The 15,942-nt window shown below is 45.9% G+C and overlaps 1 protein-coding gene across 1 annotated transcript in view; it reads right to left on the minus strand.

Moving 5' to 3' along the window:
- The window catches only part of MID2 (midline 2), a 229,851-nt gene that overhangs the window by 57,074 nt on the left and 156,835 nt on the right, over window positions 1-15,942 (minus strand). Inside the window, exon 3 of the mRNA XM_032228641.1 lies at window positions 13,290-13,385. Coding sequence (XP_032084532.1) covers window positions 13,290-13,385 — 96 coding nt within the window. The remainder of the gene's footprint in view (window positions 1-13,289; window positions 13,386-15,942) is intronic.

Below are 15,942 nucleotides of genomic sequence, written 5' to 3' on the forward strand. Positions count from 1 at the left end.
GAGAACCACGTGCCTCCTTTACTCTATCTTTATGATCACTTGAGCAGAGTTAAGCAAGGGTTAAAATGTGAAAAATTCCTTATGCAAAGGAGGCATGTGGTTCTCTCGCCTCCTGTAGAGGGCATTTTTTAGAGGCTTTTTAGAGTTCCGTGGGAGCAACTAGCTTTTCATGATGGCAGGCAAGAGCAGAGTTGAAATCCTCTCTGAAACAGCTGGAAAAGGTGCGTGTGTGGGGAGGGGGGAGGAATTCAAAAAGTTTGATTGCATGCAGAGCCACTTTGCCTTTTCAAACACACAAACACAGACACACACACACACACACACACAGCTGGATAAAAGTATATAAGCCCAGCTTCACTGATTACAAGTTTGAAAAGGCAACATGGCTCCACCTGCAATCAAAGGCTCAGATCGAAAGGCTGCAGGGGAAGGAGGGGGTATGGCAGAGAAGCTGCTTTCAAGCCATTGGAAAATATATCCAATCCAACTTCTGTGTTTGTGTTTGTTTGAGAGTGAGTGAGTGAGAGAGGGATCCAACTTCTCTGTGTGCGTGTGTCTGTTTGAGAGAGGGGAGAGGGAGGGAGAGAGGGAGGAAGGAAGGAGGGGGAGGGAGAAGAAAAAGAATGAAGGAAAACTTATTTTGCAAGGGGGAAAAATGCTGTCACTTTAAATAGGAACTGAGCATGCTTGGCTGTGGAATTCTGGGAGTTGAAGTCCACAAGTCTAAAAAAATTGCTGCCTCACCAGCCATAAAGCTCACCGCACATCACTGCTTCTCCAGCACCATAGTTCAAAAGACTCCATTCTTTGCCACTCAGCCTTCCTTATGGTCCAACTTTCACAGCCATCCATTGCAACTGGGAAAACCAGAGCCCTGGCTATACACACTTTTGTTGGCAGGGTGATGTCTCTGCTTTTTAGTATGCTGTCTAGATTTGCCATAGCTTTCCTCCCCAGGAGCAAGCGTTTTTGAATTTCTTGGCTGCAGTCCCCATCTGTGATCATCTTAGAGCCCAGGAAAATAAAATCTGTCACTACCTCCATTTCTTCCCCATTTATTTGCCAGGAATTGAGACAGCCGGATGCCATGATCTTAGTTTTCTTAATGTTGAGTTTCAAGCCAACTTTTGCCCTCTCTAGGATCTTCCAAATTATTGAGTTGTGGGGAGGTTCACAAGAACTCTGGCATCAACAGAGGTTACATTGTCCCTACTGTAGGGTAAGGATTCTGTTGCATTTCTTGTTCTCGAACTCTTCCCCCTCCCTCCATTACTTTAAAGAGGAGTAGAAAAGCAAGAATTGATGTGTCTATGGGGATTCTCAGTCATCCAGGTCATGGTTGTCCCAAAGGTGCTTTTCAAAGGACAATGGAATTTTCTTGGTTTTTCCTTGAAAACATTTCGCTTCTCATCCAAGATGAAAAGCAAAATGTTTTCAAGGAAAAACCAAGAAAGTCCGGATGGCTTTTGATAAGCACCTTAGGGACAAAAATTGAAATACTACCTAGCGGTTAATATTGGAGCTTAATAGCTGGTTCAGTTCTATAAGGTGATTCCCCCACACATGCGTGCTAGGCGTTTCCGGCTCTAGGGGCAGTGCTCATTTCTAAGCCAAAGTGCTATTGCTAATTCTATTGTCCTTCCTTCTTTCCTTTCCTTTCCTTTCCTTTCCTTTCCTTTCCTTTCCTTTCCTTCTTTCCTTTCCTTTCCTTTCCTTCCCCTTCCCCTTCCCCTTCCCCTTCCCCTTCCCCTTCCCCTTCCCCTTCCCCTTCCTTCCCAGTGGTATTGCAGACTAACTCATTACTCACTGCCAGGAGTTCAATCCTGACTGGCTCAAGGTTGACTCAGCCTTCCATCCTTCCGAGGTGGGTAAAATGAAGACCCAGATTGTTGGGGGCAAGAGGCCGACTCTAAACCACTTAGAAAGGGCAGGAAAGCACTGTGAAGCGGTATATAAATCTAAGTGCTATTGCTATTTATGAAATTATTTTCATGTAATAAAGATTTCCGGGTTGATGAAACAATCTGAAACTTCATGAAGGCAGTTCGGCGGTTCGAATCCCTACCGCAATGTAACTGAGTGAGCTCCCGTTACTTGTCCCAGCTTCTGCCAATCTAGCAATTCGAAAGCATGTATAAAAGGCAAGTAGAAAAATAGGAACCACCTTTGGCAGGAAGGTAATAGCGTTCCGTGCACCTTCGGCGTTTAGTCATGCTGGCCACATGACCACGGAGATGTCTTTGGACAGCGCTGGATCTTTGGCTTTGAAGTGGAGATGAGAGCTGCCGCCTAGTCGGGAACAACTACCACATATGTGCGAGGGGAAACTTTACCTTTAATCAAGCTGCTGCAACTAAATAACTCATCTTCATAAATACGTAAAGTCGGCTGTCTGTTGCACAGTTCAGTTTCCATCTACTCAGATCAGCTTCTGTTGAGCAGCTCAAGGCCCAAGAACTGATCCCAAGGGATTAAAGTAAAGGGCATGGCAATGTTGCTTCAGCTCAGGGAGGAGAGGCGCATGCACAGGTGCATGTCCCTGTCTGTCTGGCTTAGCAAAGGAGCACACAAAGGAATCAATCTCTCTTGCCCTACCGAAAGAATAAATTGCAAGGCGCCTAAGAGCTGGAGAGATGCCTGCTTTGATCTAAGAGCCTCAGCCGAGAGATGAACCTCAATTACCAATAATAATGTTAGGACAGACAAGGCAACTTCAAGGCAAATATAGCTCTTCGACTTCAAAAGGAGAGGAGGCTGTAAAAAGCAGCAGCCACCCTACGCATGATAAGTTGGCAGGTTCAGGGGCTGGGCAAATCTGCAGTTAAATCCCAGCAACGTCTCTGGTTAAACTCTAGGAGCTCTCGAAGGGCAAAATTAATAAAAAGTGCAGAAAGGCAATGGCCCAGTCAGGCAGTCAGGCAGGCAGTCAGGCAGGCAGGCAGGCAGTCAGGCAGTCAGTCAGTCAGTCAGTCAGTCAGGCAGGCAGGCAGGCAGGCAGGCAGGCAGGCAGGCAGGCAGGCAGGCAGGCAGGCAGGCAACTGTCCTCATTGTTGTGCTGTGGTCCGCTGGCAGCCTGCGGAGCTGGCAGCAGAGTCGGACAGTGAGGAGGTTGGGGAAAAACATGGGGCAGTCCTGGAGTCTGGGGAAGGCTCGGACGAGAGCTCTGCATCGGAGGCAGAGAGAGGGCCAGGTCCATCTGGTAGTTATGTGCTGCCTCTGGAGCCTCCATAGTCAGACATCAATGAAGCAGAGGAACAGGGGGAGCCTGTTCCCAATGTGTGCTTTCACAGAGCTGCCAGAAGGTAAGAACAGTTAAAGCAAAAGGGGCAACTCAGGAGTAAGGCTTGGAGATGATTGGCCCCTCCCATAAGACCTAAAGGAGGAGCAAAGGCATGTGAGCCTTTGCAGGAAGCAACTTTGTTCGTTCTGGTCGGTTTAAAGTCCGAAGCTCTGTTTCGACTCAGTGCTCCGTGTGGCCTCGCAAAGCTAATTGCCAATTAGGTCTTTGGCAGCATTTCAAGGGACATAAAGGTGGGTGCTTATCAGCCTGATCCCAAAAGACTTTGGCAGACTTCTGCCAGACTCTTTACAAACTATTTGTGACTCATTACAGGCTGTGAATGAACCTAATTCGCAGCCATTGAAAAGAACACAGGGTTTGGGGGGCTAAGTGTGTGATTTTTACTGTATCAGGAAGCCCAGGTTGGAAAAGCCCATTGATGGATGGCATCGCAAACTTGGAAAGCAGGTGAAGGTTTTCTGAACAAGAGGGCAACTTCCATAGCTCTGTTTCTTTCGCCGTTTTGTTTTCAACATCAGAAACGGGCCTTGCTCGAGCCTTTCTCTGTGAATCCGGCTCTGCCCACCTCCCTCCCCATCTTAATGTCTGTGCAAAACGGCTGCAGAGGTGAGAAGCAGCAGCCTTTGGTACAGGTTAGCTTCAAGAAATTGTATGGGTGATTCCCCCACCCCACCCCCCATGCTGTAATTAAAACCACAAAGATGCAGAAATTGCAATCCAACAGATGGAAATAGAATTCCCTCAAAGTCTGACCCAATTTCAGTACTTCAAAAAATAAATCCATTTTCCATTTTCCTCCTGGCATTTTGAGGCATTGCCTCTTCTTGCTTCCTTTGCCTGGTCTGTCTTTATGTCTTTCTTTCTGTCTGATTGTCTGTCTGTCTGTCTATAATCTCTCTCTCTCTCTCTCTTTCTCCCCCATCCCTCTCTCTCATCTGGCTGTCATCTATATCTATCTATCTATCTATCTATCTATCTATTATCTCTATATCTATCTATCTATCTATCCATCCATCCATCCATCCATCCATCCATCCATCCATCCATCCATCCATCCATCTATCTATCTATCTATCTATCTATCTATCTATCTATCTATCTATCTATTATCTCTATATCTAACTATCCATCCATCCATCTATCCATCCATCCATCCATCCATCTATCCATCTATCCATCTATCCATCTATCCATCTATCCATCTATCCATCTATCCATCCATCCATCCATCCATCCATCCATCCATCCATCTATCCATCTATCCATCTATCCATCTATCCATCTATCCATCTATCCATCTATCCATCTATCCATCTATCCATCTATCCATCCATCCATCCACCTATCTATCTATCTACTGTGTCTGTCTGTCTGTCATCTATCTATCATCTCTCCCCCCCGCCCATATATATAATTAAAACTGATTCAAGGAGGAGGCAGTCTAGTCCAGATAAAATTTGCAGTGACTTAGATTTTTCTAAAAAATGTTTTAAAGTGATTAGTGCTAACGATTCTTAGAAAGAAATAAACACACACACACACACACACACAGAGAGAGAGAGAGAGAGAGAGAGAGAGAGAGAGAGAGAGAGAGAGAGAGAGAGAGAGAGACAGATTGGACTACTTTTCCTTGGTGTGTTGGTTTTAATTAGCACAGCATGCTTGCCTATTGATCTCTATATACACCAAAGGAAGAAAGGCTGAGCACCAAAGAATGGAGGCCTTTGAACTGTGGTGCTGGAGAAGACTCCTATGGTCTGCAAGGACTGCAGTCCTAGAGGAGATCAAACCCTGACTGCTCCTTAGAAGGCCATATCCTGAAGAGGGAACTCAAATCCTTTGGCCACCTAATGAGAAGGAAGGACTCCCTGGAGAAGAGCCTCATGCTGGGAAAGATGGAGGACAAAAGAAGCCGAAGGGGACGACAGAGAATGAGGTGGCTGGATGGAGTCACTGAAGCAGTTGGTGTGAGCTTAAATGGACGCCAGAGGATGATAGAGGACAGGAAGGCCTGGAGGAACATTGTCCATGGGGTTGCGATGGGTCAGACACAACTTCGCAACTAACAACAACAACATACTATATTACCAAACAGGATCCCTTCGTAGAGAGAGCTTCACAGAACGTCTGGAGACCAAAGAGCCATCCTTTTTTGTTTCCAACAACTGCCTGGAAAATCCACACATAAACACTACCCCGCCAAATTATAGTTTTGAAAACATCAAACTCTTGATGATTTAAGTCCTCACTGGGGTCACGTCTGCTCCTTTCTTTGATCCCCTGGACCAAATCCCAGTCTCCCCAGGGGAAAAAGGATCTTTCAGAAACGCAGCTAAAAGCCAACCGGCAGTTAGAGTGAAAGACTTTCCTTCTGCCTTCATAGAGAGGTTGGGGAGGAAAGTGCACCTTTGATCCCTTTCATCTGCCTTGCTTTTGATCAGGAAGTAAAAGGAATGTACCACTTTCACTGGCATTTCATAGGCCAAGACCCCTGGATCTACAGAACCGATGCCCCCCCCCCAAATGCAAGATTAACCTTGCGGAAGGCATCTGAAAGCAGAAGGTGACATGGGGTGAAAGGCATTCAACTGGAGAACGGGAGACACTGAGAGGTTTGAGAAGCAAATGGGCCATTCTTTAGAAGGGAAGAAACAAGGCGGGAATTGATGTTTTAACAGGTTAACAGAGTTGGGAGGGACCTTGTAGGTCATCTAGTCCAGCCCCCCACCCAAGCAGGAGAACCTACACCATGTCTGACAGATGGCACTCCAGTCTCTTCTTGAAAGCCTCCAGGGATGAAGCTCCCACAACTTCCGAAGGCAACTTCCATTCCATGGGTTAATTGTTCTCACTGTCAGAAAGTTCCTCTTTATTTCCAAGTTGAATCTCTCCTTGATCAGTTTCCATCCATTATTCCTTGACTTGCCTTCAGGTGCTTTGGAGAATAGCTTGGCCCCCTCCTCTCTGTGGCAGCCTCTCAAACATTGGAAGACTGCTATCATGTCTCCCCTGGTCCTTCTCTTCACCATGCCCAGTTCCTGCAACCGTTCTTCAAATGCTTTAGCCTCTAGTCCCCTAATCATCCTGGTTGCTCTTCTCTGCACTCTTTCTAGAGTCTCAACATCTTTTTTATAGTGTGGTGACCAAAACTGGATGCAATACTCTAAGTGTGCTCTTACTAAGGCTTTATAGAGTGGTCTTAGTACCTCCCTTGATCTTGATTGTATCCCTCTGTTAATGCAATTTAGGATTGCGTTGGCTTTTTTGGCTGCTGCTGCACACCGCTGGCTCATATTTAACTGTTTGTCCACTAAGACTCCAAGACCCCACTCTCAGTCACTGCTTTAAGCCTGGTCTCACCCAGTCTATATTTGTACTTCTGGTTTTTCTTGCTTGAGTGTAAGAGTTTACTTTTCTCTACATTGAACTTCATTTTGTTAGATAGGGCCCAGTGTTCAAATCAGTGTTCAAGAGCCGAGGTGGCGCAGTGGTTAGGGTGGTTAGGGTGCACTACTGCAGGCCACTTCAACTGACTGTTATCTGCAGTTCAGCAGTTCTAATCTCACCGGCTCAAGATTGACTCAGCCTTCCATCCTTCCGAGGTGGGTAAAATGAGGACCCGGATTGTTGTTGGGGGGCGATATGCTGTCTCTGTAAACCGCTTAGAGAGGGCTGAAAGCCCTATGAAGCGGTATATAAGTCTAACTGCTATTGCTATTGCTAAATCTGTCAAGATCTATCTGGATCTTGAACTTATCATCCAGGGCTGTGATGGCGAACCTATGGCACATGTGCCACAGGTGGCATGTAGAGCCATTTGTTAAGGCATGTGAGGCATTGCCCTGTCAGCTCCAGTGCACATGTGCACACTGGCCAGCTGACTTTGGCCTTCTTTATGGCTGTTTTTCGCCCTCCAGAGGCTTCCTTGAAGCCCCCCGAATGCGAAAAAGTGGTCATACGGGCAAACTGGAAATTCAGGAACGGACTTCCAGTTTGCTCGTAGGGCCATTTTTCACCCTCTGGAGCCTCCAGGAGGCTTCCTTGAAGGCTCCAGAGGGTGAAAAATGGCCTTATGGAGAAACCAGATATCACTTTTCCCAAACTTCCACTTTGCCCATAGGGCCAGTTTTTCACGCTTCATAGGCTTTAGGGAAGCTCCTGAAGCCTCCGAAGGGCCTCCAGCGGGCATAGGAGGCTGTTTTCGCCCTCCTCAGGCTCCTAGAAAGCCTTTGGAGCCTCGGGAAGGTGAAAAAAGTGCACCAAAAGTGGGGGGAGCTCTGGGGTCGAGCGCATAGCATTATGGATGTGGGCACGCCCATGCAGAACCCCCCTGTGCTCCCCCAGCTTTGGGCACACGATCCAAAAAAGGTTAGACATCACTGATCTAGGGTGTTGGCTATTCCTGCCAGCTTAGCATCATCTGCAAATTTGGTAAGTTCCCCTAAGTTCCCTCTGTAGTTTGGGGACTATATCTCCTCGAGTTGCCAGAAGCTTAAACGTTTCGGGAGATGTGCTTCCCAAAACTCCTCTGGAGTTGGAGAAAAGGCCGTTGTGAAATGAACGTCACCCAGGGCATCTAAACATTCGGAGTCCCATTTCAGAAGGCAGCAACTGCTTGGTTTAAGCAAGTTTAGTCAATGAAACGGCCTTTGGCAAGAACAGCGCAACTTTTCAACTAAATGGAGTTCTCTGAATATGAAACCAGCAGGATGAAGACAGTGGGGCTCTCCCTGTGCATTTCTATAAAGCATGTTACTGCAGTGGCACATGGTCATCTTCTAGTCAATAGGCTCCAGGGGACAATATATTCTTCGGTGAACTTTAAATGCTATGCCTCTTCCTGACACTTCAGGCTGGGGGCTGCTGATGGCTTTTCATTAATTTAGCTTTACAGCCTCCGCTCTGGCCAGCTCAGGACACACACTGCGGCCTTTTAGTGGATGAGAAGTGGGCGGCCGATGGGCGGGTGGAGGGGAACGAGATCAATCTGCCTTGCACAATGAGTGGTGTTTGGAAACAAAATTGCTGCAAACAAAGATCAAATCCTTTCGCCAGCAGGGAGATCAGCAGAGAGGGCATTGGCAGAAGACAAGATTGGCTAGCGCTGGTTTCAATCGATGGGATATTTTCTCCCAAGGCAGCAATATCAGCAGAAGTGGATGGGGAGATCGTTAGCTGGGATCCATATTGCGTGTCTGTTCCCTGCATTCCGAGTCCATTCAAAATCCTGAACCAGGAGACGGAACACTGCCAGTGTGATAATGGAGGAGGAGGACAAGGAGGAGGAGGAGGAAGGAGGAGGAGGAGAAGGAGGAGGAGGAGGAAGAAAAAGAAGGAGAGGGAGAATGAGGAGGAGGAGGAAGGAGGAGGAGGAGGAGAAGGAGAAGGAAAAGTAAGGAGGAGGAGGAGAAGGAGGAGAAGGAGAAGGAAGGAGGAGAAGGAAGAAGGAGGAAGAGAAGGGGAAGGGAAAAAAGAAGGAGGAGGGGAAGGAGGGGAAGGAGGAGAAGGAGGAGAAGGAAGAGAAGGAGAAGAAGAGAAGGTGAAGAGGAGGAGGAGGACGAGAAGATGAGGAGGAGGAAAAAGGAGGAGAATGAGAAATCCATTCAATCATGTCCGACTCTTGATTATTCTCTATGCCAGGTCTCTCCAAATCTTCCGATCTTGCACTAATTCTTTGAGTTGTTCTATACTTTGGCTGGGGTCAGCTTTGATGGTTTCCAGTCACCATGTTCTTGGACGGCCTAGTTTCCTTTTACCACTAATTCTGCCAAATATAATTGCTTTTTCCAGTGAATTTCCCCACATGACATGGACAAAGTATTGTGATTTTGCCTTCTGGGGTCACAACTGGTGTTTTGGCCTCTAGTACTTGCTTGTTGCTGGTCACCGTTGCTGTCCAAGGAACATGCAGGAGCCTTCTCCAGCACCACAAGCTCTAACAAGTTAAATTTCTGTCTGTCTTGCTTTTTCTAAGGTCCAGACTGCTAATGTAATCTACACTTTCTCCTCCATTTTAATTGTTCAACCAAGGTTATTTTTGACGTCAACTTTCACCTTCTTCCTTGCTGTTCCTTCTTCTGGTCTTTGGTGGACATTTGTCCGTTGAAGAGATCAGGAGTCTGTGCAGATTGGTCAGAGGTGGGTTCCTACCAGTTCGCACCTATTCGGTAGAACCGGTTCGTCAAATCTACCAAACTAGTTAGAAGAGGTTCGACCAGTGGACCCGAAAAGCAGGCCACACCTACAGAAGAGGTTCCAAAAATTTTTGAAACCCACCACTGCCACCCACCCACACAGTCAGACTGACACAGAGAGAGAGAGAAAGAGAAATAAAAGAATAAAGAAAGAAAGAAAAAAAAGAGAGAAAAAGAGTGAGAGAGAGATGAAAGAAAAAAAGAAAAAAGGGACAGAGAGACAAAAGGAAGGGAAGAGAGAGAGAGAGAGAGAGAGAGAGAGAGAGAGAGAGAGAAAGAAAGAAAACACATGGCTGGCAAGCCACTCCCACCAGGTCACATGGCCGGCAAGCCACTCCCACAAAGGAGGCCACACCCACAGAGTAGGCCGTACCCACCACAAACGAGGCCACAGGCCACACCCACCACTGAGATTGGTCCTCCTGGCTGGGTGCAGGGGGATCATTCCACACCCCCTACCCACCCTGTTTATTTACTCTTTTCGGTTCTTTGTGAATTCTAGGTTGCAATGTAACCGTGAACAATGGGGTTTACTCCCAGTTAATTATGCATTCTCATGTTCATTTTTGGAATTAAACATATTTTAGTTTATCAGGGATGTAGTGGCTCAGTGGCTAAGACACTGAGTTTGTCAACCAGAAAGATCAGCAGTTGGGCGGTTCAAATCCCTAGCACCGCGTAATGGAGTGAGCTCCCATTACTTGTCCCAGCTTCTGCCAACCAATTCATTCACAAAGAATTAAAGCATCTAAGAGAAACAGGGCTGGAGAGGAATTGCATGAGAGAATGAGGGTGGTAGCAGGTAGATGACAGAGGAGAGGTGGGATTCCCCTGAGAAATAAAGCTGAACCGCATATTGAATCGGTTTTCCGCTGTCCTAAATCATGATCTCTATTTCCATTATTAAAAAGAAGAAGAAGAAGAAGTGGCATCTTGTTCAAGGAATCACTTCTTAATTTAGTAACTGAGCATCAATAAGCCATTAAGAAGAAACTAATTGCTGTGGCTTCTCCCCGGGCATCGCCTTGGTAAACAAAGCACTGAGATAATTCACTATTAATTGTTCTGCATTTGGAAGCAGTAAGGCAGAATATTTCTGCCTTGCTGTTCCAGTGCACTGAATGAAATCTCCGTGATTAGGAGGACTCCATTCTTCTTGCTTCAAATAAACCAGGGAGGGAAAAAGCAATATCTGGTTTTCAGTGAGCAAAAGCGAAGGATTGTGGGGTGCGTTGAAAATGCAAGAGGTGGAAAGAAGGCCCTCTTGAGAACACTACCGTATTTTTCGGAGTATCAGATGCACCTTTTTCCCTCAAAAAAGAGGGTGAAAATCTGGGTGCATCTTATACACTGAATACAGCATTTTTTGCCTCCTGAAACCCCACCCCCTTTGCAAAAATTGCTGTGCATAGCCTTTAGGAGGTTTCCAGAGTGTTCCTGGGAGCTGGGGAGGGCAAATTGTTTTCCCCCCCAGACCCCAGAAGCACTCTATAAGCCTCCTAAAGGCTATGCATGCCCCCCCCCATTTTTTTTTACAAAGAACAGGCCCGTTTTCACAAAGAATGGACCATCTTTTGCTCACCCCCCCACCAGTCCCCAGGAGCACTCTACAAACCTCCTAAAGGCTATGCATGCCTCTTTTTTTCTTTTTTCTTTTTTGACAAAAAGAGGGCATTTTTGCAAAAAAAAATGGGCCTTTTGGGGAGGTCTGCAGAGTGCAAAACCTTTTTTTTAATTTGCCTCTTCAAAATCTTGGTGCGTCTTATGCTCCGAAAAATACGGCAATTAGAAATGTTTGGTATCCTTGAAGATCCTAAAGCTAGGTAGTCACATTTTAAATTCAGTTGGGTTAACAAAACAGAACAGCATTTCATTACCCCTAAATAGGTAAGGATGGCCTAACATTACATCATACTAAAACCACATAGGGTAAACCACACACAATTGCGGTGGCGCAGTGGTTAGAGTGCTGTATTGCAAGCTACTTCTGCTGACTGCTGGCTGCCTGCAATTCGGCAGTTTGAATCTCACCAGGCTCAAGGTTGACTCAGCCACCCGTCCTTTCAAGGTGGGTAAAATGAGGACCCAGATTGTTGGGGGAAAACAATAGGCTGTAAACCTCTTAGAGAGGGCTGTGAATCACTGTAAAGCGGTATATAAGTCGGTGTTAGTGGGGGGGCAGAGATCGACCCCTAGGCCCCTAACATATGGGGTGCCGCAGGGTTCGGTCTTATCCCCCCTACTATTCAACATCTACATGAAACCGCTGGGCGAGATCATTCGGAGGCACGGGATAAGATACCACCAATATGCGGACGATACGCAGCTGTATCTGTCCGCCCCGTGTCAACTCAATGAAGCGGTGGACGTGATGAACCGGGGTCTTGAAGCCGTTAAGGACTGGATGAGGGCTAACAAGCTTGTACTCAACCCGGAGAAGACAGAGTGGTTGTTGTGTTTCCTCACCACCGTCCAGACCTTCCGCACAGCCCTTAAGACCTGGCTAGCCCGTCAGGCCTGGGGACAAAGATAACTGTCCCCACCCGAATGATGAATGAATGTTGCTTACTATTTTACTTCTATGTATTGTTGTGTCTATTGTCTGTATACCCCCCCCCCTTATTTTATGTAAGCCACCCTGAGTCCCCTCAGGGAAAAGGGCGGCCTATAAGCATTAATAAATACCTAAATACCTAAATTCCCTCCCAATAATTTGGTTAGTGTTCCATCACTCAGGCTGGGGGGTCAAATTTTATACCCCTCAGACAGGATTCGCAACTTGGGAGTCCTCCTGGACCCACAGCTGACTTTCGACCACCATCTGATGGCTGTGACCATCAGATGGTGGAGGGCATTTGCCCAGGTTCGCCTGGTGCGCCAGTTGCGACCCTACCTGAACCGGGAGGCTCTCACAACAGTCACTCGGGCCCTTGTGACCTCTAGGCTGGAATACTGCAACGTGCTCTACATGGGGCTGCCCTTGAAGAGCATCCGGCGACTTCAGCTTATACAGAATGCGGCCGCGCGAGTGATTGTGGGCGCACCTCGGTTCGCCCACATAACACCCATCCTCCGCGAGCTGCGCTGGCTACCTGTTGATCTCCGGGTGCGCTTCAAGGTCTTACTTACCACCCATAAAGCCCTTCATGGCAGTGGATCTGCGTACTTGAGAGACCGCCTCCTGCCAATTACCTCCCTGCGACCTATTTGATCGCACAGATTAGGCCTCCTCCGAGTTCCATCTGCCAGTCAGTGCCGACTGGCAACTACACGGAGGAGAGCCTTTTCAGTAGTAGCTCCGACCCTCTGGAACGAGCTCCCCATGGAGATTCGTACCCTCACCACCCTCCAGACCTTCCGCACAGCCCTCAAGATCTGGCTATCCTGTCAGGCCTGGGGATAAAGATCGTAACCTCCCCCCACCCGAATGATGAATGTTGTGTTTTATTTTTACTTGCACTGTTTTCATGTTTATTGTTTTATTGTCTTGTACCCCCCTTTCCCTATAAATTGTAAGCCGCCCTGAGTCCCCTCAGGGAAAAGGGCGGCCTATAAATAATAAACTCATAAACTCATATAAGTCTAAGTGCTATTGCTATCCTAATGGTCTCACCTTGGCATGTTGTATGAACACCAACCAAAGACTTTCAAAAATCACTTGACCAGCGAAGAATATCGTCATCATGTTCATTCTCCGCTTCCTCCTTCCCCCCCTTTTCTACACACACACACTCCATCTGATCTCCCACCCACCCCCCTCCAGATACAGAGTACCCACACACCCTCGCACATACCTCCACCTGCTGACAGATCTGTATCAGTTTGGCCATCTGGTTTTCTAGCTCGCTATTGCGCTTAACCAAGTTGGTGAGGTTCATCTCCAGAGTTTGCTGCCAGCATCGAAAGAAAAGGGGAGACAAAGGAAACAAAAACAAAGAATAAATATCAACATGCCACAGAGATTGGATAAAGCTAACCAAAGTTTCCTAACAATTTCAAATGCAGGGTCACTGTCAGGCACCAAACAGCCAGAGTGAAGCTTCAAAATTACTGATTTATTGCTCATGTACAGGAACCTGCTCAGAGAAACAGTTTGCACCTACAAAGGCATTCAAGACTTTGTCCTCTTGTGACTATGTAGAGATTCTGAAGTGGTGCCCCACTTGATGCCTCCCCCTGACTCTGCCAGCCTCTCTCCTACATCAGCAAATCTAGGGTAGTCACTGTTATGGAATAAACATATTGAATCCAGCCCTGTAACTGGTCTCCATAGATTGCTTGCTTTTTCTAAGGAAAGGGAGGGAGGGAGGGAGAGAGAGAGAGAGAGAGAGAAAGAGAGAGAGCACTCTGCAGTCTTCTTTACATTCACATGTAAAGTAGCTTTTGTGTACATTTGTGTGCATTGTCTAGTTTAAGGAAAAGAAGGACTAGTGGTGACATGATAGCAGTGTTCCAATATCTCAGGGGCTGCCACAAAGCAGAGGGAGTCGAGCTATTCTCCAAAGCACCTGAGGGCAGGACAAGAAGCAATGGCTGGAAACTAATCAAGGAGAGAAGCAACTTAGAACTAAGGAGAAATTTCCTGACAGTTAGAACAATTTATCAGTGGAACAACTTGCCTCCAGAAGTTGTGAATGCCCCAGCACTGGAAGTCTTTAAAAAGATGTTGGATAATCATTTGTCTGAAGTGGTGTAGGGTTTCCTGCCTGAGCAGAGGGTTGGACTAGAAGACCTCCAAGGTCCCTTCCAACTCTGTTATTCTATTCTATTCTATTCTATTCTATTTTCCTTATAAGGGTCATCCTCCACCTTCATTGGTTGAACTAGTGTTCTGTAACAGCATGTTTCTAAATGAGCTCAATTCACAGCAAACCAGGTTCAGAAAGCTATATTTTTCTACATTTTTTTTCCAGACCTGAAGGTTCATAATCAGTCTGGGGGGGGGGGGGAGACTAAGAGACACACACAGGCTCAAGTAAACTATGGTTAAAGATCTAGGAAACCATCATGGCTTCAAAGTCAAGGAAAAGGGAACCAAGAGGTCAAATGCAAGAGTATAAAAATCATCAACAAATTGGAGGCAAAAAAACTCAGATTTGCCTGTTTCTGATTGATAATATTCCTTCAAGACGAAGGTAGAGTTTTTTTCTGGCCCAATCCTAACACACGAGATTCCCTTAACTGGCTTTGCTGGGAATCACTTGGGAATTGCCAGTCTTGGTTTTGCATAAATAAGCTGTAGACTCCTTGATCGAGAGACTTTGGGGACCAAAAATGCAATAGGAAGTCTGTGTATAAATGCAGGCTAAGAAACAGATCCAAAAGGTAATCATAGCCAGGGGAAAAGAGAGTAGGAGCTGCAATGGTGTTGAGGGAGGCACCTTTGAAAAAGCACCTTCGGGAGAGGCTGAAAGGCTTCCAAAAACACCCACTGTGACAGAAAAGTTAAAAAGACTAAAACAGAAGAACTCGGAAGCTGCTTAGCCCAACTTACTGGTGTTCCTATGTTTAACAAAAAAAGATTATGTGCAGTTCTATTCCTCCAGGAAAGAAAGAAAGGGGGAAAAAACCCACAATAATAATAATGGTCTCCCATTTGTTGCTGCAGAAATTGCCTGGTGTTCATGGTTTGCTGCATCAGTAAATATTCAAACGGCAATTTTATTCCTCTCCTCCTCGCCCCCACAAGCGAGCAGCGTGTGGACTTTGCAGCTCGCCGTTCTCCATTTAGTGTGTATTAAACAGGAATATAAATACAGTTTGTGCTACGGCAATCTCGCTTTCCGCTTTCACTTTGCTAACTTCATTTATTTCCCCTGTGACCTAGCAAAGCTCGGCTGCTACAAGCCCATTTTTCCTTCTTTTCTTTTACTTTATGTATTATTAAAAGGTAATCTGATACCACAAAGATGCCAGTTGATCCAAAGAGGTTTACGACAGTTTCGTCACACTTTAACCACCCAATTTTTTTGAATGCCGACTTTGCAACTGCTATCATTCCTATAAAAGCACTTTACTCTGTATCGGTGTTTATGTGTGTGTTCATGTTTGTGTGCATATATATTTGTGTGTTTGTGTGTGCATATATATTTGTGTGTGTATATATATCTATATCTATGTATTTGTGTGTATCTATATTTGTGTATTTGTGGTTGCATATATATTTGTGTGTTTGTGTGTGCATATACTGTATATTTGTGTGTGTATCTATATCTATATTTGTGTATTTGTGTATATCGTTTGTGGTTGCATATATATTTGTGTGTTTGTGTGTGCATATACTGTATATTTGTGTGTGTATCTATATCTATATCTGTGTATTTGTGTGTATCTATATTTGTGTATTTGTGGTTGCATATATATTTATGTGTTTGTGGGTGCATATACTGTATATTTGTGTGTGTATCAATATCTATATTTGTATATTTGTGGTTGCATATATATTTG

Source organism: Thamnophis elegans, chromosome 12 (assembly GCF_009769535.1).
Source record: "Thamnophis elegans isolate rThaEle1 chromosome 12, rThaEle1.pri, whole genome shotgun sequence".
Taxonomy (NCBI): Eukaryota; Metazoa; Chordata; class Lepidosauria; order Squamata; family Colubridae; genus Thamnophis; species Thamnophis elegans.